Genomic DNA, 26,191 nt, shown 5'->3' on the forward strand with positions numbered 1-26,191 from the left:
GAAAAGTTGTGGGCAGAACTGAAAAAGCGTGTGCATGCAAGGAGGCCTACAAACCTGATTCAGTTACACCATCTCTGTCAGGAGGAATGGGCAAATATTCACCCAACTTATTGTGGGAAGCTTGTGGAATGCTACCCGAAACGTTGACCCAACAATTTTAAGTCAATGATACCAAATACTAATTGAGTGTATGTAAACTTCTGACCCACTGGGAATGTGATGAAATAAATAAAAGCTGAAATATATCATTCATATATCTCTCTACTATTATTCTGACATTTCCCATTCTTAAAATAAAGAGGTGATCCTAACTGACCTTAGACAGGGAATTTTTACTAGGATTAAATGTCAGGAATTGTGAAAAACTGAGTTTAAATGTATCTGGCTAAGGTGTATGTAAACTTCCGACTTCAACTGTATGTGATATACATTCTTTTATTTTTCATATTTTTTTCATTTTTAGCAAACATTTCTAAAAAACCTTTTTTGCTTTGTCATTATGGGGTATTGTGCCTACATTGATGAGGGGAAAAAACATTTAAACTATTTTAGAATAAGGCTGTAACGTAACGAAAGGGGTCTGAATACTTTCCGAATGTACTATATTTCACTTAGTTGATGGTGGAAGTGATAGGCCTACTGCTGCATTGGCCTATAGGCTATCTCTGAGTTCTATGCTCGCCACAGTGTATCAATGTGTCCATATGGCAGGGGCTAGTGCTCTCGCCATAGTCAAATTTTAACTTTTAGATTTGTATCATTTTACTTCAGATTTTTATGATTGACCATGTGACATTGATTTTGAGAAACAAAACACTTTATTATTGAAATGAAACTGTTAAACTATGTGCATATATAAATATTCATAACTGGCACGCAGGTAGGTAGAAATGCTAGGATAAATTGTAAACTTACCCAAACTTGAAACTCATGAGCTGCCTATGGTCTTCACTATTACACCAATTTAAAAAATGCATGTAAGTGCACAGATAGGAGGTCCAAAAATGGGCCCGCCTCTGGAAATCAAATGCCCGTCCAACAGATTCGTTCTGGCGCCGGGTCTGCCCATATTATCCTGACAGCTTCACTTAAGTTGGGCCCAGCGACTATTCATACACTATCTCAAGGACTTTCATTGTTCAATAACTTGTCCAAAAAACATCACATCAGTAAAACTTGAAGAGGAAAACACATTTACACAACATAATAATTTGAAGGACATTGGAATAGAAATGACCTGTAACTCTCATTCTTTCTCTTTCCTGAAGTACAAGGACTTTCGAAACTCATGAACTCTCTCCCTCTCTGTCTCTCTCTCTCTCTCTCAAACAGAGGCCGGGACTATGGCTGCCGAGAGTCTGGTAGAGCTCCGTGATTGGCTCTTCCTGCTCCTCCTGTGCCTGACTCTACTGGCCGAGATGCTGGAGTTGGCGGCGGCAGCAGTTGCCATGGAGGAGGGCGAGGAAGACTTCCTGTGCCCGTCGGTGTGCCGGTGTGACGAAGGCTTCGTCTACTGTAACGACCGGAGCCTGAGCATGATCCCTCCTCTACCGTTAACGGCTACCATTCTCTACCTACAGAGCAACCGGTTGGCCAACTCCGGCCTGCCGCCATCGTTAGAGCGCAGCAGTAGCATCCGTGTGGTCTACCTTTACGCCAACCAACTAGACGAGTTTCCTTTACACCTGCCGCCGTCGCTACGGGAACTACACCTGCAGGACAACAACATTCGGACGTTGCCGCGCATGACGTTGGCCAGGTTACCATTACTAGAGAGGCTACACCTGGACGACAACTCCATCTCCACGGTGAGCATCCAGGAACGGGCCTTCTCCGGTACGCCGCGGCTGAGGTTACTCTTCCTCTCCCGGAACCACCTGTCCAGCATCCCAGCCGGCCTCCCGGCTTCTTTAGAGGAGCTGAGATTAGACGACAACCGCATCAACACCATCCCCACCCACGCCTTCCGGGGCCTGGCCTCACTGAGACGCCTGGTCCTGGACGGGAATCTCCTGGCCAACACCCGCATCGCCGACGACACCTTCTCCCGCCTGGCCAACCTCACGGAGCTGTCGCTGGTCCGCAACGCCCTGCAGGCCCCGCCCATCAACCTTCCCAGCACACACTTGCTAAGGCTGCACCTGCAGGACAACGGGCTGATCCACATGCCCCGGGGGACCCTGGACGGGATGAGGAGGCTGCAGAGGCTGGACCTGTCAGGTAACCAGCCGGGGGTGGAATTTGGAGGGGTGGGAGGTAGTAGGGGGAACGCAATGGAACAGAGTTCCCAAAGCGAAATAATTTCCATAGCTAAAATCCTAAGATTTTACATTGCTGAGTTTCTGCAGTGTAGACTAATAAGCAGCCTGTATATTGCAGAGTAACTGTAGTGAACTACTCCATTTCCATCCCTGCAGGGAACAACCTGACCACTCTGCCCCGGGGGCTGCTGAGGGACACGGACGGCCTGGAGCTGTTGCTGCTCCGGGGGAACCCCTGGTACTGTGGCTGCAACCTGCTCTGGCTCCACGCCTGGCTGTATGGCCGCGGGGCAGCGGTGACGGTACGGGGCCTGACCTGCCACGGGCCGGAGGTGGTTCGAGGCCAGGCCCTCAGGGACCTCTCTGGGCTCATGGACCAGTGTGAAGGCCCACCAGGAGGGGTGAACACTGTCTCTAGTACTACCACCACCTCCCCCCCCAGCCAGGGCTCTATGTTTACCCTCAGGGCCATGCGGCCAGGCCTGGTGATGCCGTTACCACCGGGAGGAGGAGAGGCGGGGGGGCACGCCTCACACGACGCTCTAGAACTCACGGTGAAGCCCCTGTCTGCGGACAGCGTGCAGGTGACGTGGCTGTGCCCACGGCCAGCGCCCTCCTTCAGGCTATCGTGGCTGAGGCTGGGCAGCAGCGCCGCTCTGGGTTCCATCACAGAGACGCTGGTCCCCGGGGAGAGACAGCAGTACCTACTGACCCAGCTCACGCCACGATCACACTACCTCYTCTGCCTGCTCCCCCTGCGCTCCACCTCCTCCCACTCTGGAGGGTCACAGAGAGGACAGCAGCAGGAAAAGGACACAACAGACCAGACCCCCGTCTGCGCTCAGATAGAGACGGGGGAGGCTCTGCGCCCCGYGGGGGGAGACGGGGGTGAGGACTCYGACACAGAGATGGCAGCCCTCCCCCTGGCCGAGATRATCGGCGGAGCCACGGCCCTGGTCTCCCTCATACTCATCTTCGGCATCTTCTGCTGGTACGGCCAGCGCGCCGGGTATGTCTCCGGGGAAACAGACTCCTATGGGGTCCGAGGACAGCGCGGGGTCGGAATGGGGAAGCCATACGATGACTACGTGGAGTCGGGCACTAAGAAGGACACCTCCATCCTGGAGATCAGGAGCCCCGGCTTGGCCATGACGCCCATGACGACCCATCAGCCACTGCAACCCAAAGGAGGGGAAGATGTGACCTACGTGCACACCATCTTCCCCTCATCGCACGGTAACGGCACCTACCGGAGCAACCAGAGTCACAACGGCATCATCACCCAACTGGGTCACACGGCGGGCTACGGGACCAACCGGGGTTACCGGGAGCAAGGGATGATCCCAGATATAGACTACACCTACACGTGATGACATCATCTAAGACACACTTCTCCCACCCCCACCGGTTGGACGCTATTCTAAGGATACGGTTCTAGCAGGCGGTTGGTTGGTTGGTTGGTCTCCTTGGTTCCAAAGTATCCTCTGTGCCTCCTCAGTTCTGCTCTGAATCTTATTGGTCTGTTACTTAGCTGACTGGCTTGGGCTGCTGTGTCCCCTAAGGGCAACCACACGTACATGTTAGCTAGGTGACAGAAGTGCCAGTCAAGTCGTACCATGCTGGGTATTGACCTACGATAATGTTTCAGTGCTTCTCATGTTTAAACGTTTTGAGGTCTTTACAGCTACTGCACTCTTCCTTCTATTCCATAAAACACTGTTAGTTGTCTGAGGTGGATGTTTAGGCCTAGGCAGACGATATAGGCAAATATATACCAGAAAGAAGCACTTGTGTAGATGACTATACTACTAAATACTTCTGTTTACACTGTGTAGACACACAGGTAAGGGTTTGATGGAACTAGTCATAACAACTTACAAACAACAACTCATCATCACTGACTGACAAAACAAATATATGTTCCTATCTTAGAGAGAGAGAAATAGAGAGAGGGAGAGAGAGAGATATAGAGAGAGATCTATATAGAGAGAACTAGATATATATATAGAGAGAGAGGGAAATAGAGAGAGGGAGAGAGAGAGATATAGAGAGAGATCTATATAGAGAGAACCAGATATATATATAGAGAGAGAGGGAAATAGAGAGAGATATATATAGAGAGAGATATATATAGAGAGAGAGGGAAATAGAGAGAGATATATATAGAGAGAGAGGGAAATAGAGAGATAGAAATAGAGAGAGATATATATAGATAGAGAAAGGGAAATAGAGAGTGAGAGAAATAGAGAGAGACATAGAGAGAGAGAGATAGAAATAGAGAAATATATATACAGTATATATTGAGGGAGAGAAATAGAGAGAGGGAGAAATAGAGAGAGAGAGAAAAATAGAGAGAGAGAGAGAGAACTATATTAAAGAGGGAGAGAAATAGAGAAAGAAGATTGGAGTAGAGTGAGAAATACAGAGAGAGAGGAAATAGAGGGAGAGACAGACAGACAGACAGAGAGAGAGAGAGAGAGAGAGAGAAGAGAAGCGGAGAGAGAGAAGAGAGAGAGAGAGAGAGAGAGAGAGACGGCAGAGACCCCAGAGAGACCGCACACGCACGAGCCGCCGGCGCCGGGGGGAAGGACACAGCCACACAAGAGGTCATCACAAACAGACCGCAACCAGAATAATTGAGAGACGAGAGCCACCACACGTATAGGACACACACACAACGACACCGTCACAGCACGTGCCAAGCCCCGGGAGAGCAAAGACCCACCGCCGCCACCTACGGACAGCAACGGGAAACGGCTGAAAAAGGAGCGCTGGACTGATATGAAAGGATAGTAGAAGTATTTTGCTTATTGCATGTCATCACAATAGAATAAGCAAAGGCATGGTTACTATGGATAAAACTGTCCTCAATCAATATTACGTAATCAACCACAAGTAAAAGGCATTTTCTATTGGTCTAACCATTGGTTGTATCCAGCAAAGAATAGAAAATACCTGCCCGATTACAGTGAGCTACCACCAAATCCTCAAACAAAAAACAAAAAATTTCCAGCCAAACATCTGAACACAGCGACTGTAAACACTACCCTATTATATGGAGCCCTATTATAGTAACTATCTGATTACATCCATTATATGCTCCGTTACTTCTCTATGTACATCTATGACAGACCAGTCAGGTCCAGGTAGGCGAGGCAGCAGAGTTCCTGTAGAACATCAGGGATTCAACCCAAACCTGCAGCAACTGTGCTCTCTGATCAATCCACAACCACACACACACACGTCCCAGACCAGTCGACTACACAACACACAGCAACACACATCACGCACACAACCAACACACACCACACACCAACCACAACACACCACACAGCACACAACATCAACACACACACACACACACACACACACACACAAGGCCCACAACAGGACCCATCGCGAGAAACAAGGCTTAGAAGAGAATCTCTGTCAATCTATGTATATTATAACAATGGTCTTGCCTCTTGATCACAACTTAATCATAATGGAGAGTAGAATAAAGGGAGTGATGGGAAAAGGAGGGAGAGAAGGAAAAGAGAAAGAGATTGTTAGAGTGAGTTATGTATAGACTATAGGTTTTAATAAACCATGATGAACTTCATTAGCCTGATGTCTTTTTCCAATCCAGAACTCCACTGGGAAAAGATCTAGAGCCTTCTTTACTGTCTTAGAAACCTTTCTTTTAAATACTCTCAGCTTTTCACAAATAATAAAGTCTTACGTGTAAATCTAAACGGTGAGAACTGTTTGTTTGGTTCAGTTTGTTTGTTTTTCTATGCGAATAAAAATGGATTGGTAAAAGTGAAAATGTTTTTATACTGTATGTGTTTTAGTGGGAGGTGGTGGTGGGTTGTGTTAAATTATACTGTACAAATAAACTGGCAGAATATTACAAAGAATCAATAGCAACATAAATACATAATGAGGCAGAGTGATGTTCATTAAATATACTCTCTGAATACATAGTAGCTGTGTTATTATTACTGACTAGATTTATGAGCCTTAGGAAGCTACTCCCTATCGATTTGTGTGTGTGTGTATCAACATGTTCTGGAGACGTGTGTGTGTGTGTGTGTGTGTATGTGTGTGTGTGTGTGTGTGTTTATCCCCGGAACGAAACGGGGATAAACCTAGCTGAATTTGTCCAATAGAAACTCTTGTTTTTCAACTGTTGGACTAATGATTACATCCTAGATCAGCTAGATGCAGGCAAGACGGTATTGAATGTGTCAATGTCTGTCACCTTGATTACTCCAATTTGTTTCTGGACCTACGTTATAAGCGTTCATTTGTAGGCTAGGTTGTAGCGACCTCATGATGGGTACAGGGGAAATTAAAGTATCATGTAGTAGCCTAAACCTATTACTGTTACATTGAACTGGGTAAATGGAATATGAATGACAGTCATCCAATATCCTGTAGAAGAAACAAGGCTCCCTAATCTTGAAGAGCACTGACCGCCACTGGCATACAACTTCCAACTAAATGCTTACTTGGTTCCATCCCGGCAATGTAGTGCAGAGTGATTAACTGACATTTTGGTTATTTTTTGGTTTTTAAAATGGTTCAATTATTTGAATTCCATTTAGTTCGTTTTTTCCTGTGAACTCAATGCACAATTTCTCTAGAGATAAATCAGATCAAGCCCGAACCGTGCGATGTAGTTGTAGTTTCCAACAGGCCAATATTCTACATAGGTTAGAGCAGAAAACGTGGCAATTAACTACAATGACCATAATCCATTGCGTGCCTACTTGTCACAGACCAGAGAGGGAGAGAAGACACCAAAGATGTGCAATCGAGAGGGATAGAGAGCAGTTGGTTCATGAGGTGTTTCTACCTGAAAATGCATTATCTATGTGATTGATAGTTGGCATTCATCAGTCAAAAGTATGCCTTATTTACTTTTAAGAACTACTAAAATAGTGATTTTGTCAGACAGCATAGGCAGCAGCTCTATAGAGATGAGATGACTTGGAATTAAATAATTAAGTCATCAAATAAAACAAATGTAATATACAGTACACAACAACTGAAATAAGGTATTAAAGTAAAGTAATGTGAATAAATGATGGTTAATAAGTGATAAGCAGTAATAGGCAGTCACTACCATCAAAAAGCACTAATCGCTCAGCGCTACCTGTAACGGGTGTTCTCCTCCTCTTCGCTTGAAGAGGAGGAGTAGGGATTGGACCAAAGCGCAGCGTTGTTATAGGACATAACGATGTTTATTAAAGATAAAGACGAACACGAAAAAACACTTGAGAATTTACAAAATAATAAACGAAGTCAACAGACCTGAACAAACGAACGTATATAACACGAAGAACGCACGAACAGGAAAATAGACTACACAAAACGAACGAACAAACGAAACAGTCCCGTGTGGTGCAAACATACACAGACACGGAAGACAACCACCCACAACAAACAATGTGAAACAACCTACCTTATAGATGGTTCTCAAATCAGAGGAAAACGTAAAACACCTGCCTCTAATTGAGAACCATATCAGGCAACCCATTAACCAACATAGAAACACATAACATAGAATGCCCCCCCACTCACGCCTGACCAACTAAACACATACAAAAACACAGAAAACAGGTCAGGAACGTGACATAACCCCCCCCATCAAGGTGCGCACCCGGACGCCCACCAAAAAGTCTAGGGAGGGTCTGGGTGGGCATCTGACCACGGTGTGGCTCAGGCTCTGGGCGTGGTCCCCACCCCACCAATAGTCAATCCCGCTTCCGTATCCCCGCTCCCAATGACCACCCTCCAAATAAACCCACCTAATTTAAGGGGCAAACCGGGATAAGGGGCAGCCACCGGGATAAGGGGCAGCTCCGACTGAGGAACGGCAGCTCCGGACTGAGGACGGCAGCTCCGGATGAAGGACGGCAGCTCCGGACTGAAGGACGGCAGCTCCGGATGAAGGACGGCAGCTCCGGACGTGAGGACGGCAGCGCCCGGACTGAAGGACGGCAGCTCTCCGGACTGAAGGACGGCAGCTCCGGACTGAAGGGGGCAGCTCCGACTGAGGGCACCTCCGGACTGGCTGACGGCTCTGCTGCTCATGGCTCGCTGACGGCTGGCTGCTCAGGGGCTCGCTGACGGCTCTGGCTGCTCAGGGCTCGCTGACGGCTCTGGCTGCTCAGGGCTCGCTGACGGCTCTGGCTGCTCATGGCTCGCTGACGGCTCTGGCTGCTCATGGCTCGCTGACGGCTCTCGCTGCTCATGGCTCGCTGACGCGCTCTCGCTGCTCATGGCTCGCTGACGCTCTGGCTGCTCATGCTCGCTGACGGCTCTGGCAGATCCTGGCTGACTGGCGGCTTCTGGCAGATCCTGTCTGGCGGACGGCTCGGCGATCCTGTCTGGCTGACGGCTCTGGCTGCGGCTCGCTGACGGCTCTGGCTGCTCATGGCTCGCTGACCGGCTCTGGCTGCTCATGGCTCGCTGACGGCTCTGTGCTCATGGCTCGCTGACGCTCTGGCTGCTCATCGGCTCGCTGACGGCTCTGGCTGCTCATGGCTCGCTGACGGCTCTGGCTGCTCATGGCTCGCTGACGGCTCTGACAGATCCTGGGCTGGACTGGCGGCTCTGGCAGATCCTGTCTCTGCGGACGGCTCTGGCTGATCCTGTCTGCGGACGGCTCTGGCTGATCCTGTCTGGCGAACGGCTCTGGCTGATCCTGTCTGGCGGACGTCTGGCGATCCTGTCTGGCGGACGGCTCTAGCGGCTCGGGACAGACGGGCAGCTCTGACGGCTCGGGACAGACGGGCATCGCTCCGGTGCTTGGCAGACGGGCGCTCTGACGGTGCTTGGCAGACGGGCAGCTCTGACGATGCTTGGCAGACGGGCAGCTCTGACGGTGCTTGGCAGACGGGCAGCTCTGACGGTGCTTGGCAGACGGGCAGCTCTGACGGTGCTTGGCAAGACGGGCAGCTCAGACGGTGCTTGCAAACGGCAGACTCTGGCCGGCTGAGGCGCACTGTAGGCCTGGTGCGTGGTGCCGGAACTGGAGGTACCGGGCTAAGGACACGCACCATCAGGCTAGTGCGGGGAACAGCAACAGGGCACACTGGACTCTCAAGGCGCACTATAGGCCTGGTGCGTGTACCGGCACTGGTGGTACCGGGCTGAGGGCACGTACATCAGGGGCGAGTGCGGGGAGAAGGAACAGTGTGTACAGGGCTCTGGAGACGCACAGGAGGCTTGGTGCATGGTGTAGGCACTGGTGGTAATGGGCTGGAGACACGCACCACAGGGCTAGTGCGTGGAGGAGGAACAGGGCTCTGGAGACGCACAGGAAGCCTGCTGCGTGGTGTAGGCACTGGTGATACTGGGCTGGGGCGGGGAGGTGGCGCCGGAAATACCGAGCGTGCAGGCGTACTGGCTCCCTTGAGCACTGAGCCTGCCCAACCTTACCTGGTTGTGATGCTCCCCGTCGCCCGACCAGTGCGGGGAGGTGGAATAACCGCACCGGGCTAATGTAGGCGAACCGGGGACACCATGCGTAAGGCTGGTGCCATGTATGCCGGCCGAGGAGACGCACTGGAGACCAGACGCGTTGAGCCGGTTCAGGCACCTGGCTCAATACTCAATCAAGCCCGGCCGATACGAGGAGCTGGTATGTACCGCACCGGGCTATGCACCCGTACAGGAGACACCATGCACTCTACTGCGTAACACGGTGTCTGCCCGTACTTTCGCTCTCCACGGTAAGTACAGGGAGTATGCGCAGGTCTCCTACCTGAGTTCGCCACACTCCTTTTAGCCCCCCCCAATACATTTTTGGGGTTTCCTCTCGGATTTCAAGCCACGTCTCCTTGCTGCCTCCTCATACCACCGCTCCTGGGCTTTCGCTGCCTCCATCTCTTCCCGAGAGCGGCGATATTCTCCAACCTTAGCCCAGGGTCCTTCTCCGTTCAATATTTGCTCCCATGTCCATGAGTCCTGGTTTCTTGGCCGCTGCTGCTGGTTCCTATCACGCCGCTTGATCCTTGTTTGGTGGGTGGTTCTGTAACGGGTGTTCTAGGGATTGGACCAAAGCGGAGCGTTGTTATAGGACATAACGATGTTAATTAAAGATAAAGACAAACACGAAAAAACACTTGAGAATTTACAAAATAATAAACGAAGTCAACAGACCTGAACAAACGAACTTACATAACATGAAGAACGCACGAACAGGAAAATAGACTACACAAAACGAACGAACAAACGAAACAGTCCCGTGTGGTGCAAACATACACAGACACGGAAGACAACCACCCACAACAAACAATGTGAAACAACCTACCTTAATATGGTTCTCAATCAGAGGAAACGTAAAACACCTGCCTCTAATTGAGAACCATATCAGGCAACCCATTAACCAACATAGAAACACATAACATAGAATGCCCACCCCAACTCACGCCCTGATCAACTAAACACATACAAAAACAACAGAAAACAGGTCAGGAACGTGACACTACCACAATGCAAAACACTAGAAATAATAAAACAGAAGAATAGGAACATCAAGTAAAAGGCTCAGTAGAAGAGAATGAACCTTTTAGCATCAGTATAATACAGGAAGGCACAATTTATAGTCCAATATTTACACGTGTTTTGGGGAAGGAGGGATTCGGGGGGCAAGTGTTTAAATTGTGCAGTATTTAGAAATCATAATACTTAATGATCCTACTTAATGATACCTACTTAATTACCCTACTTAATGATACCTACTTAATGACCCTACTTAATGATATCTACTTAATGACCCTACTTAATAATGATACCTACGTAATGAGCCTTCTTAATGATAGCTACGTAATGACCGATACTTAATGACAGGAACAGAAAAGGGACAGTCTGAACACATAACAATACAACCTTGTAAAATGGGTTCCTGTAGCATTTCTCAAGGGAGTTTCATCTCTGAAGAGGGTTTGCTAGCTCTTAGAATTAGCAAGACAGGCCGAGCATGCCGAAGGGGTTGAAAGGCGATGAGAGCATCGATCACAATATCCATGTAGGTTGTGGCAATATTGGTTATTGTTATCAGCAGTGTTGTAGTACTCGAGTCCCGAGTACTTGTGACTTGACTTGGACTTGACAATTGGTGACTCGGACTTGAGACTCGCCTTCTCGACCACTCACCCTTCCGTGCCTTGTATTTGCACTTGGACTGGATAGGCTAATAATGTGTCCATTTTGTTATAATGTTTGAGTCACTCAAATAGCATAAGCCATGGCAAAATGTGTAGAATTGCAGGAAATTAGCTTTAAAGCTGCAACATTGTATCTCCGCCACATGGCAAACTGAGTAGAATTGCAGACCTTTTCTTTAAAACAGCAACATTTAGCCAACAGGAGGGCTTCTCAAATGTTCGGTCGGCGAGTGCACAATTGGCCACGCCCACGCCACGTCCACCACCTAAGCCCCATTTTGATCCAAAACAAAAACTTAAAAACAAAGTCTAGCTATTGGTCTCTCCTTCCCCATGAGTATAGTAAAGTAGGCTGTCTTTGTCTTGTCGCTCTGCCCTCCCACTTTCCCCCCTGCAACCCATAGCCAGATTCTGACAAGTCTCCCTTTAGTTTTAACGCTGCAATAAAAAACATACACAAATATCAGTGGGTGATTTCAAAAAAGTAGTTGAGAGCCTGACTTACCATTCATATATGTAGTAAATAAGTAGTGAAACACAGGTATTGAGTAGAACTTGTGAGGTAGTAATGAATGGTAAATTAGTTGGTTTCCTTCACAACAGCTCTGCGCTGCAAAGCGCAAGAAGTATGAATGCCCTGACTTCTGCAGAGGCCATATCACCACAAAAACGGATTGGCCATGCAGTGCCTTTAATCCATAGCAGAGGCTGGGGGATGGCACAGTCCAAGAAGAAGGGGAGTGTGGCTGAAAGGTCCTCCATGGTCAATCACACCCCTGGATTGGTCACGCAGCGTTTACTGTGATATGGCCTCTGCAGAAGTCAGGGCATTAAAATTTCTTGCACTTTGCGGAGCAGCGCAGATCTGCTGAGCAGAGTTGATGTGAAGGAAGATGTCAAGGAAGTGAGTTTGTGTTCATACAGGACCTCCCGCCCCCCATCTACTGTCAACCAATCATGTCAACGTGGAGCTATATGGAGCTCTCCGCATTGTTACAAAATTTGGAAGGCACATGGCAATGCTGTACTTAATTTGGCCTCTGCATGCCTCCAGAGGCTCTGCAATTGCGTCACAACATCCATACAGCGTCTTCAACCACATTTTCGGATCAAGTATAAATCTCTCTCCACCAATTTCAGCACATTCCTTGTTTCAAATTTTTTTTTTTTTACCTTTATTTGCCTTGGCAAGTCAGTTAAGAAAAACATATTATTTACAATGACAGCCTAGGAACAGTGGGTTAACTGCCTTGTTCAGGGGCAGAACGACAGATTTTTACCATGTCAGCTCAGGGATTCAATCTAGCAAACTTTCGGTTACTGGTCCAACACTCTAACCACTAGGCTACCTGCCATCCCTTCATAACTTCATTGTGTGAATTGTTTGCATTTGATTTTTAGTGTCCATCAATTCCCCATTACATATATCCCCAGTAGACCATTTACCATTAATTCCTATCATTTCTCATCTACAATATCAATCAAATCAAATGTTATATTGTCACATGCGCTGAATACAACAGGTGTAGACCTACCATGAAATGCTGAATACAACAGGTGTAGACCTACCATGAAATGCTGAATACAACAGGTGTAGACCTACCATGAAATGCTGAATACAACAGGTGTAGACCTACCATGAAATGCTGAATACAACAGGTGTAGACCTACCATGAAATGCTTACTTACAAGCCCTTAACAATGCAGTTCAAGAAATAGAGCTAAGAAAATATTTACCATATAAACTAAAGTAAAAAATAAAAAGTAACACAATAAAATAACAATAACGAGGCTATATACAGGGGACACCGGTAGAGAGTGAATGTGCAGGGGTACAGGTAAGTTGAGGTCATTTGTACATGTAGGTAGGGGTAAAGGGACTATACATAGATAATAAACAGCGAGGAGCAGCAGTGCCTTTCAAAGCACTAAATGGCGCCAACGTGAGTGCTATGGGGCAGGTAAGGCAGGTTACCTTCATTTTCTTGGGCACAGGGACTACGGTGGTCTGCTTGAAACATGTAGGTATCACAGACTCTGTCAGGGAGAGGTTGAAAACGTCAATGAAGACACTTGCCAGTTCCCGCGCAAGCTCTGAGTACACGTCCTGGTAATCTGTCTGGCCCCGCGGCCTTGTGAATGCTGACCTGTTTAAAGGTCTTGCTCACAGCAGTATACCACCCTGCATCCCACTGCTGGCTTGTATCTGAAGTTAAGCAGGGTTGGTCATGGTCAGTCCCTGGATGGGAGACCAGATGCTGATGGAAGTGTTGTTGGAGTGCCAGTAGGAGGAACTCTTTCCCCTGGTCTAAAAAATTATTATTATTATGCTCACTCAGCTGTTCCTCACAAGTAATACAACAAATGGTCTATTACCAGTGTGATCATGCGGGGCGGCAGGTAGCCTAGTGGTTAGAGCATTGGGCCAGTAACCAAAAGGTTGCTGGTTCAAATCCCTGAGCTGACTAGGTAAAAATCTGTCGTTCTGCCTCTGAACAAGGCAGTTAACCCACTGTTCCCCAGTAGGCTGTCATTGTAAATAAGAATTTGTTCTTAACTGACTTTCCTGGTTAAAACATTTTGTATATATACCTAAAAAAAAGTCCTGAATGGTCTGAGAAGAATAACATTGGCCGGGAAATTCAAGCATAATGTGGGCCTATATATAGCTTACTGCACAAACCTTGTTGCTACAGAACTGTTTTAAATTGGTTATGTTTTTTTAAGTCAGGGTTCAAAAAAATCAGAGCGGCAGATCCCAACTTGCATTTTGACTCAGAAAGTGGGCCTGACTCAGAAAAGGTTGATGACCTCTGGCTTAAAGCATCAGACAAGCTCAGTGTATATAGTTGATTTGATTCTAAACACATAGGGTGTGTCTATATAGGGAAAAATGCATGTTTAAAAATGTTGACCAAACGATTGGTCGAAAGAACAGTCGACTTTCAGTTGACCAAGATAGTTTTTTTTGTCGGGGACAGCCCTAGAACATACTAATTAAGGTATAGGCTGTCTCTCTTGTCGTGATGTGTGTTTTGTACTATATTTTTTATTTTTTTAATATCTTTTTTTATCCCCCGTCCCCCCTGTAGGAGGCCTTTTGCCTTTTGGTAGGCCGTCATTGTAAATAAGATTTTGTTTTTAACTGACTTGCCTAGTTAAATAAAGGTTAAATAAAATACAAAATAAATAGGCCTAGCTCAGTTGAACACACAACAAAGCATGCTGCCTTGATAAACTGAGCCTTAATGAACGCAGCCTTGATGAGCACTGTGCTGATGAGCAGACCGACTCCTTTCTGAAATTTCCACATTGCACTGGGCCAATCAGGCTAATGAGGCTCTCACTTCCTCCATTCGAGCTAAAGTGGCGATTGATTGGGGGGTGGGAAGCCTTTACAGAGGGGAGAAATAATTGCTATGAATGGGCAATCTGCAAACTCATTCACTTTTTTTTCTCCTCCACCGTTTTGTTTACCAGTCATTAAGGCTTGACTCTGGGGGCTCCTGTTAACTTGTCAATGTCAAACATTTAAATGAAATATAAATCAGACTGCTGTAAATTATTCTGGGATAATTTGTCTGTCCGTTTTGGAGTGCTTCAGCATTGCAGTGGTTGCTGATGGTGGTCCGACCGAGCGGAATGTGTGTGCGTGCGTGCATGTGGGTCGACAGACAAACTTCCTAACTACAGTGTGGATACAGTTGGCCTACAGTAGAGTATTCACAGTTAGAGATACACTAACTAAAACTGACAGAAAAAGCCTGAAGTCACTACAGAAACTACAGCAGAGATAGCAGTCAGTTACACTACCTACAGCCTCCAGCACACACGCACTGTTGGGGCGAGTGACTTACAATGGCTAGTTGTTATTTATATATATTTATGTTGTTGTGCATTTTGCTATTTGCCTCGACTCCTGCATGCTTTGTTGACTATGAACTTTCTTGTTTACCCAACCATGGGACAGACTATGTTTGTTCCCAAACTCGGGACTCTGACTCTCTATTGGCTACACAGACTTTTGGCCTCCCATCCTATTCTAACCACCTTTCGCCGGCTTTGTATTCATGTTACCTGATAAAATTGCTGTATAATATGATCTTGTTGCCATCTAATGCACATTCACATGTCATAAATCAACACTGCAGAGCTCTCCCTGTCCTCTGCCGTGCCCTGATTGTATTACTGTTGATGATATCTGGAAATGTGCATGTACATTCTGGTCCATCTATAGCCCCAATTCTGGTTTCTGCTCTGATATCTGTTTCACTGATTTCAGCTCTCGTAAAAGCCTGGGTTTCCTGCACATTAACACTAGAAGCGTATTACCTAACATGGATCAATTGAAAGTGTGGGTTCACAGCTCCAATCCAGATGTGTTGGTCATTACTGAGACGTGGTTAAGAAAGAGGGTTTTGAATACTGATGTTAACCTTTCTGGTTATAACCTTTTTTGTTAAGAAGATCTTCCAAAGGTGACCGCGTGGAAATAATAACCAAGGATCACCTTCAGTGCTCGGTTGTCTCCACCAAGTCTGTCCCCAAACAATTTGATTTGCTGGTTTTAAGCATTAAACTTTCAAAAAGCTCTTTGTTGACTGTTGCTGGGTGCTATCGTCCTCCATCAGCACCGGCCTGTACCCCACCTGCTCTAGGCTCTCTCCTGGCCCCTTACACTAAGTCTGAATGTGTCCTGCTAGGTGACCTAAACTAGGACATGCTTAAACCACCTGACCAAGTCCTTGGACTCCCTAAATCTTTCTCAGATTATTACCAATCCCACAAGGTATGACTCCAAACACCCAGAAAAGGCTACTCTCCTCGATGTGATCCTGGCAAATAATCATGATGGGTATCAGTCTGGTGTTTTATGTAATGACCTTAGTGATCACTGTTTTACAGCCTTTGGTCGTAATGGCTGCTCATAGACGCTTGCAAAAAACTTTAATGAGCAAGCCTTCCTTCATGAACTGGCCTCTGTAAAATGGTATAGAATCGGCTTGATCCACTCTGTCGAAGACGCTTGGACCTTTTTTGATATTTTCAGTGGTATTGTTAACAAACACACCCCCATAAAGAAAATTCAAATTAAAAACAGGTTCAGCCCCTGGTTCGATCATAGTCTTGCAGAGTTACTTCACCTCAAGAATTGCATTTGGCGAAAGTCTCGGCACACGCATACTCAGGCTGACTGGCTCTCATTCAGGCAAATGAGAAATAAGTGCAGTCAGGCTATCCGGAAGGCCAAAGTGAGTTACTTTAAGGAGCAGTTGGTCTAACCCCAAGAAGTTCCGGAAACCCTCCTTCTCACAGCTGCCCTTAATGTTGATGATGTGGTTGTTACTGACAAGAAGCACATGGCTGAGCTCTTTAATCACAACTTCATTAAGTCAGGATTCCTATTTGACTCAGCCATGCCTCCTTGCCCGTCCAATATTTCTTCATCTCCCACCCCTTCTAATACAACTTTCCCCGATGCTCTTCCCTCTTTTCCCCCTGCCTCGCTACAGTTTCTCCCTGCAGGCGATCACTGAGTCCGGGGTGCTAAAGGAGCTCCTTAAACTTGACCCCAAAAAGCCATCTGGGTCAGATGGCTTTGACCCTTTCTTCTTTAAGGTTGTTGCTCCTATCATCGCCAGGCCTATCTCTGACCTTTTTAACCTGTCTCTCCTCTCTGGGGAGGTTCCCATTGCTTAGAAGGCAGCCACGGTTAGTCTTTTATTTAAATGGGGAGATCAAACTGATCCTAACTCTTTTAGGCCTATTTCTATTTTGCCCTGTTAATCAAAAGTGTTGGAAAACAAGCTTTCTCTGTCCTTAACCCTGTCTGAACACCTCCAAAAACAAAGGTTGTGTGGTTTGGTAAGAAGAATGCCCATATCCCCACAGGTGTGATTAGGGTTGCAAAGGGTCAGAAACTTTCCGGTAAATTTACGGAAAAGTGATCTTATAACAGTGAACCTTTTTTTGTGGGATACACAAGGCAATTTTAGGTCTTGTGGCATATTTTGGTTAAACTATCCCCAATTCAATGTAATTTCATCCCTCTGCAAGCACAGAGCATTCTTCTATCACATGTGCAGTGCACTCTTCCATCACATGTACAGCTGATTCTCAAGATCTTGCACACTAATGAGATGCTATTGAGCCCACACTACTACACTGTCTGAGCCAAGGACTACATGCTTTCTGGTAAGTTTTGATTACAATACTGGGTGGGGTGAAGATATTTTATGTGACATACATGATTTTTTTGTTAACTAGTAATTAGTAGCCTACAGCAAAGTGTGTTTAAATCATTTAACTTGTTAACAATTTCTGCTAGTTAGTTTTTGCTACCATGTGGGTTTTAGCTTGCGTGAGCCTGCTAACGCACCTGTTTCCATACATGTTTAATTTTAAAACATTTATCTTACAAAAGGAGTTGTTTAATCTAGCTGTTTAACTATTTATCTGTACATGGAATTGTATTTGGGGTTTTCTTCCAAATTTTTTCCCTAATCTTTACAGGAAAATGCCACGGCACTATCTGATGTGTGGAGACATTTCACTGCAGCTAATGTAGAAGGAAAAGCTGTGTACATTGGCAAATACTGTGCCAAATCATATGTGAAGAATGCAACAAAGATGCAGAATCATCTGGCCAAGTGCATAAAGTTCCCTCAGCGCTCACAACAAGCAACCTCTGGCAAAAGTCTCTCTACTTCTATTCGAGGTGAAAATGATGAATCAGACACCTTATCGATAGCAACAGCTCATGGTCCTCCTGGAATCAGAAGTTTTTTTGACTCAATGGAGGAACGTAGTCAGAGAAATGCTGATGAATGTCTTGCTCGAGCTGTGTATGCAACTGGTTCACCTCTGATGCTCACAGGCATTGTGTATTGGAAGAGATTTCTGAATGTTCTTCGCCCAGCATACACCCCTGCAACCAGACATGCTTTATCTACTCATTTTCTGGATGCAGAGTTCAACAGAGTTCAAGTGAAGGTCAAGCAAATCATAGAGAAAGCAGACTGTATTGCAGTCATCTCTGATGGGTGGTCAAATGTTCGTGGGCACGGAATAATTAACTACGTCATCTCCACCCCTCAACCAGTATTCTACAAGAGCACAGACACAAGGGACAACAGACACATGGGTCTCTACATTGCAGATGAGCTGAAGGCAGTCATCAATGACCTTGGACCACAGAAGGTATTTGCACTGGTGACAGACAATGTTGTGAAAATGAAGGCTGCTTGGTCTAAAGTGGAGGAGTCATACCCTCACATCACACCCATTGGCTGTGCTGCTCATACATTGAATCTGCTCCTCAAGGGCATCATGGCACTGAAAATAATGGATACACTCTACAAGAGAGCCAAGGAAATGGTTAGGTATGTGAAGGGTCATAAAGTTATAGCAGCAATCTACCTCACCAAACAAAGTGAGAAGAATAAGAGCACCACATTGAAGCTGTCCAGCAACACCCATTGGGGTGGTGTTGTCATCATGTTTGACAGTCTCCTGGAGGGGAAGGAGTCTCTCCCATCAAGAGGATCTTCCTGGATGATGTATTTTGGGAGAGAGTGGGAAGCGGCCTGAAACTCCTGAAACCTATAGCAGTAGCCATTGCACGGACTGAGGGAGACAATGCCATATCCTGTCTGATGTTCAGACTTTGCTTAGAGAAGAAATCCATACTGCCCTGCCCACTTCATTGTTGCTCCAAGCAGAGGAAACTGCAGTTCTGAAATACATCAAAACGCGTGAAGACTTCTGCCTGAAGCCCATACACGCCGCAGCATACATGTTGGACCCCAAGTATGCTGGCAAGAGCATTCTGTCTGGTGCAGAGATCAACAAGGCCTATGGTGTCATCCCTACTGTGTCTCGCCACCTTGGCCTGGATGAGGGCAAGGTTCTTGGTAGTCTGGTGAAGTACACTTCCAAGTAAGGGCTTTGGGATGGAGATGCAATATGGCAGTCGTGCCAACATATCTCATCAGCCACCTGGTGGAAGGGACTTTATGGATCTGAGGCTCTTTCCCATGTTGCCTTCATCATCCTCCAAATCCCACCAACATCAGCCGCCTCAGAGCGCAACTGGTCCTTGTTTGGGAACACACACACCAAAGCACGCAACAGGCTGACCAATACAAGGTTTGAAAAATGTGTGGCCATCCGGGCAAGTTTGAGGCTTTTTGAGCCTGACAACGAGCCATCCTCAACAAGGTTGGAAAGTGACAGTGAAGATGAGGCCTCAGAGTCTGATGTTCAAGAGGTGGACATTGAGGAGATCCAGGGAGAAGACATGGAAGCCTGAGAGGAAGACAACCAAAGCTTCAGTTTCTAGACTATCATTTTACAGATGTATGTTGATAATGTTTTTGGAGATGCAATGGATCATTGGGGATCATTCAACATTCTCTTTTGTTGTTCAGTGAAATCATCCCATGTGAAGAATCAACTCATTTAATTAAAGTTCAATTTGTAACTAACATTTTTTTTTCTATGGGAAGGATTTAATCATTTGCAATTATGTCTACTTATGATATGGTAAAAGGTTTATGTTTCTGTTGCCATATGATATGGTAAATATGTCCAATGCAAAAAAACATCTACATTTAAATGGTATTAATATTAATTTGCATATATTCCAGTGAATTCCCATCTATTCCCGTTAATTCCCACGGAAAGTTTCTTCCTCTGAATATTCCCCATTATGTGCAACCCTAGGTGTGATTACTACCTCCGAGGGTTTAGAGCTTGAGGTTGCCATCTAATGCACATTCAAATGTCATAAATAAACACTGCAGGGCTCTCCCTGTCCTCTGCCATGCATTGATTGTTTTACTGTTGATGATATCTGGAAATGTGCATGTACACCCTACCTCATACAAGTACTTGGGAGTATGGCTAGATGGTACACTGTCATTCTCTCAGCACATATCAAAGCTGCAGGCAAAAGTTAATCGTTCCTCTTTCACCCCAGCTGCCAAACTTGCCCTGATTCAGATGACCATCCTATCCATGCTAGATTACGGAGACGTAATTTATAGATCGGCAGGTAAGGGTGCTCTCGAGCGGCCAGATGTTCTTTACCATTCGGCAATCAGATTTGCCACCAATGCTCCTTATAAGACACATCACTGCACTCTATACTCCTCTGTAAACTGGTCATCTCTGTATACCCATCGCAAGACCCACTGGTTGATGCTTATTTATAAAACCCTCTTAGGCCTCACTCCCCCCTATCTGATATATATACTGCAGCCCTCATSCTCCAAATACAACAACCGTTCTGGCAGTCACATTCTGTTAAAGGTCCCCAAAGCACACATCCCTGGGTTGCTCCTCTTTTCAGTTCGCTGCAGATAGCGACTGGAATGAGCTGCAACAAACACTCAAACTGGACAGTTTTATCTCAATCTCTTCATTCAAAGACTCAATCATGGACACTCTTACTGACAATTGTGGCTGCTTTGCTTGATGTATTGTTGTCTCTACCTTCTTGCCCTTTGTGCTGTTTTCTGTGCCCAATAATGTTTGTACCATATTTTGTGCTGCTACCATGTTTTGTGTTGCTACCATGTTGTGTCGCTACCATGTTGTGTTGTCATGTGTTGCTGCCATGCTATGTTGCTGTTTTAGGTCTCTCTTTATGTAGTGTTGTGTTGTCTCTCTAGTCGTGATGTGCGTTTTGTCCTATATTTATATTTTATTATTATCCGCGCAGGAGGCCTTTTACCTTTTGGTTGGCCGTCATTGTAAATAAAAATGTGTTCTTAACTGACTTGCCTAGTTAAGTAAAGGTTAAATAAAAAATAAAAAAGATATAGGCCAGCCAGCAGCCAGTAGAATAGAGATAGCAGTCAGTTATAACACCTACAGCCAGAGATATAGGATAACTAGCAGCCAGTGATGAAAACAGTAGCCCTAAGTACAGTGTAGATAAGTAGGGAGGTAGTCTACCTGTGGGGCCTTTGCTGTAGATTACCTCCCGTCACAGAGAGGGAAGCAGTGGAAATCACTTTAACTCCCTGTGTGTGTGTGTGTGTGTGTGTGTGTGTGTGTGTGTGTGTGTGTGTGTTTGTTGTGTAGTGTTGGGTGTGTCTGTCTGTCTGTCTGTCTGTCTGTCTGTCTGTCTGTCTGTCTGTCTGTCTGTCTGTCTGTCTGTCTGTCTGTCTGTGTCTAGGACCTGGACCGACGGGATTGGCGTTTATCTTCTATCTGAGCTACTGCTGCCACGATGACAGTGAGGGTTCCCCACGGCAACCAGGGCCCTCTTATCTCTAACACCCCCTAAGAGGCTGGAGACCAGGGAATCTAATCAACGAGAACATTTAGCCCCTACCCATACCTCACATAACTCACACTGTCTGACAGCAGGTAGTCTAAATTGAGCTGTGGGTTTAATTTAAATTAAATAAACAAATAAATGCAATTTAAAACAACTACAAAACTAAAAGCTTGTTGACTTTACCAGAGAATAGAGTTGGGCACCCACACACATTCCCCTCATTAGTCCAATGACAATTCACAATTCATTGCGTAATCCATCTTAATCAAATAGCCCATCAGAGACAATATATCCTCCCCTCAATCTCTTCCTCTCTCTCCGCTGAGGCCGGATGGAGTGATTGAGGGGTGTAAAGAAAAGGATGTTTTACCCTCCAACCCACCCTCCTCCCCATCACTAAGACAGCTCTTAAGTGCTTGTGGGTTTTTATGTTTGCAGTGTTTTATAGGAGAATGCAGGAGCCAGCAGCAGTAAAAGGGTGAAGGGGTGGGAGTGGGTGGGGTGGGGGAGTTACTGTAAATCCAATCTTTATTGAGAACGACACAAACTACATAAACAGTCCTCCCCTATCCTCTCGCCCTCTCTACTGATCGATCAGCAGCACAGTGAATGAAGTGATGCTAGTGTGTGGTGTTGTGCGCCCCCCCCCCCCACCAAACTCCGGTTACCATTGTGACAGAGATACTCAGGAAAGGTCTTCTTGATCCCTCTCTCTGTTACTCCTTTCTCACTGTAGCTTTGTCCAAAATCCTACCCTATTCATTACATAGTGCACTACTTTTGCTGTGCACAATACTAGTGTCCACATTTGTCTGGCCAAAAGTACGGCACTATATAGGGAATAGGGTGCCATTTGGTTTGGGACACACCCTGTCAGCCCGTTTCGTTCCCTCACCTTGCTCTGCCTGTCCCCTCTCCTCCAGGGGTTGTTTACAGCTCTGTTTCACTTGTTATTCAGTGGCACTTTTCATAGTGAGAGTGGGACTCTATAAAAAGCCTTGTAAAAAATACAGGCTGCTGGCTCTGATGTTGGAGCCAACATGATGTTAATGAGAGATTAGTTATTCACACAGCACAACATCGGCGGCCATGATGTTTTATGACAGTTGACACTAAATGACCAATGAAGAAACATCATTTTCTATGCAAAACCTGATCATCAAGTAGCTCTTTTGATGTTGGACTGGACACACCACACACTGTGATGCTAAATTAATGCCAAACACAGTACTGATGATTAAAGTCTAGCTATGATCACAAAGCAACTTCAGGCTGATAAAGCATGATACACTTGACGTTACTGCCATCTAGAGGTGGAAAGTTARACAACACACAAATGGCACTGAGAAACCAGTTTATTGTATCATATTAACTTATTTCTAAATTACACATAATAAATACGATTCTGATCAGTTAATACTATAGTTACAAAAAGTCCCTGCAGACAGCCAGTAGGGCGATCTCTTGCTGGAAACTGAGAAGACCACAGGGTCAGGGTGGTTAGTTCAACAACAGAAGTACAGCATAAACATTAGCTCTTTATAAACTCTCTGGGTGTCACTCTGAGTACACTACAGTAGAGTCACACACACACACACACACACACACACACACACACACACACACACACACACACACGCACACGCACACACACACAAAGAAGATACGGTTTTCAACAAACTCCCAGAGCATTATTTCCCAAAATGGAGGGATTATAAATGTGGGTGTGTAATCAGGTTAACTGTGACCTGATTATGATGGGATCACGATAACTATCAACCCTCAGGCAATAGCCTGTCTTGGTTGGAGTCAAAACTCTATCAGTACAATAATACTTCTCATTTCACAGTGATTTGTCCCATATAGAGTCCTGAGGCCTCAGGACATACACAATATGTTTTACTATAACAAATGTCACTTATTATTACTATAAGTAATGTTACCTAACATGTTATTCCTTTAAGTAGTGCTATCTTACTTATTACTAGTAATGTTATGTTATTACTAAGTAATGGTATTACTAAGTAATGCTATGTTATTAATAATTAATGTTGTTATGATTAAGTTATTACTAGTAATGTTATGTTATTACTAAGTAACATAATAATGCCCACTTCGCACCAGCGAATGCACCTGACGATTTGCAACACCGAAAATATTCTAAATTTGGTGCACGACGATATCACTAGTATTAAAGTCACCACTAAGGGAAAGTGGACCAATGGCTATAATTCGTGAAGAGAGAGTTGATATTTAAAATGTCATGATGTGACTGGGATACCGAAGTCAAACCGCCACAGAACTACAACATCAGTTTCAGGTGTGTATCAAGCTCGGTAGTTAGTTTCGTTTTCATTATATAAAGCACTTTTATTCAGTTTGAATACTGAGGAAGAAAACCTTGGCATGTGTCATTTTGTGGTAAACAATGACGCATGGAATGTTCCAAATGGGAGGGGAGCTTTATGACCTGTATACGGCATGACCATAAAAGGAATGTCTCTCTTGTGTTATACGACACCATGCAGAGTATAAACAGACGAATTGTTCATATCGATACTGTTTCTCTGTCTCTCTCACCACCCTCTACTGGCCAACAGCTAAAAATACATCTTACTGTATAACGTAATTTGTAGACTAATGACAGAGACTGGTGGAAAATAAAAACAATACAAACGTTACTTAGAATTCATCTCCCTTTTCCTCATCTTCCTTTCCTCATCTCCTCTTTCCTCATCTCCTCATCCCCCCTTTCCTCATCTGTTCTTGTACACTATTTATTTTCAGGTCAGTGACCACAGAGGAAACATGAGAAGGAGAGAAGAGGAAATGTAAAACTGCCTTGCTTTAGCTTTTGAAGGATGTCTCAACCAAGTTTCAAAGCAGCATACCACCCTGCATCCCACTGCTGGCTTGCTTCTGAAACTAAGCAGGGTTGGTCCTGATCAGTCTCTGGATGGGAAACCAGATGCTGCTGGAAGTGGTGTTGGAGGGCCAGTAGGAGGCGACCTTTCCTCTGGTCTAAAAAAAAAAATCCCAATGCCACAGTGCAGTGATTGGGGACATTGCCCTGTGTAGTGGGGCCGTCTTTCAGATGGAACGTTAAATGGGTGTCCTGACTCTCTGTGGTCACTAAAGATACCATGGCACTTATTTTAAGAGTAAGGGTGTGGCTAAATTCCAAATCTGGCCATAATACCACCATGGCCATCTAATCATCCCCAGTTTACAATTGGCTCGTTCCTCTCACCTGTAACTATTCCCAAGGTTGTTGTTGTAAATGAGAATGTGTTCTCAGTCAACTTACGGGGGGGTAATATAATAATGCCCCTTACTCGTGAGTGTGTGTTGGGTACTGCAGGGTGCTTTTATTTGAACTTATATGGTGATTGGCATCTACACTTTCATAGTATTACCACGACAACCGGCAAAACAGTTTGTCTTTCAATCACCTACGTGGGTATAACCAATGAGGAGATGGCACGTGGGTACCTGCTTCTATAAACCAATGAGGAGATGGGAGAGGCAGGACTTGCAGCGCGATCCACGTCAGAAATAGGAATTACTTTTATTTTAGCCCTTGGCAACGCAGACGCTCGTTGGCGCGCGCAAGCAGTGTGGATGCAATAATTGAAAAACATAGATTCCTAAATTTATTAGAGTATTATTAGGGTATTATGCAAATGTGATATTTCATTTTTTTTATTTTTTTTTATATATTAGCAAACATTTTTTTAAACCTGTTTTTGCTTTGTCATTGTGGGGTATTGTGTGTAGAGGGAAAAAATGGTTTAATCAATTTTAGAATTAGACTGTAACATAACAAAATGTGGAAAAAGTCAAGGGGTCTGAGTACTTTCCGAAGGCACTGTATGTGATCGTATACAAATGTAAGCGAATTTTGAAATTATTTTGTTTTAGTTGAATATAACATCTGTTTGGGCTTCTGCTGTCGATTTTCAGTCTACAAATGATATGTCATTATTTTCCGGCCCACTGACCATCTGCTCAAGAACAAATTGGCCCGCGGCTGAATCTAGTCGATGATCACTGGCTTTACTGTTTGTATCCTATGATGACCCCTCTCATCCCCAGACTTATACACAACCAATGAGACTGACATACGGTCGATATAACTGACAAACAAACACACGCACGCACGCACGCATTATTGTGGTGTAGACGCGGGGTTACAGGCACTGCACGCACGGCGGCACGCACTACGGCACGGCCGGTGCGCTACGCACGCGGACCCCGCTAACCTACGGTGCACGCACGCACGCGAGCCCTGCGAGTGCGCGATCGCGGACTTTTGGGCGCCATCGCACGACCAGAGCTCACGCACGCCACTTGGTTGTCCTGGGTCCGTTTCCGGGTCTCCCCGGCCAAATCCTAAGCTACTGCTCACATCAGGCGGGCAGATACCTCGACACGCTGAGGTGGCCTCCGCTGTCGTTGAGCCTCTTGTGGGGCGCACGCAC

The 26,191-nt window shown here is 45.7% G+C and overlaps 1 protein-coding gene across 1 annotated transcript; it reads left to right on the forward strand.

Annotated features, from left to right (window-relative positions):
* The first annotated feature begins 1,338 nt into the window (after nt 1–1,338).
* Nucleotides 1,339–4,567, forward strand: LOC111967223 (leucine-rich repeat transmembrane protein FLRT1-like). Its single transcript, XM_023992097.2, has 2 exons — nt 1,339–2,220; nt 2,418–4,567. Exons 1-2 carry the CDS (start codon nt 1,344–1,346, stop codon nt 3,629–3,631), a joined length of 2,091 nt encoding a protein of 696 aa, XP_023847865.1. The 5' UTR covers nt 1,339–1,343; the 3' UTR covers nt 3,632–4,567.
* The last annotated feature ends 21,624 nt before the right edge of the window (nt 4,568–26,191 follow it).

Source organism: Salvelinus sp. IW2-2015, linkage group LG8, assembly GCF_002910315.2.
Source record: "Salvelinus sp. IW2-2015 linkage group LG8, ASM291031v2, whole genome shotgun sequence".
NCBI classification, from domain to species: domain Eukaryota; kingdom Metazoa; phylum Chordata; class Actinopteri; order Salmoniformes; family Salmonidae; genus Salvelinus; species Salvelinus sp. IW2-2015.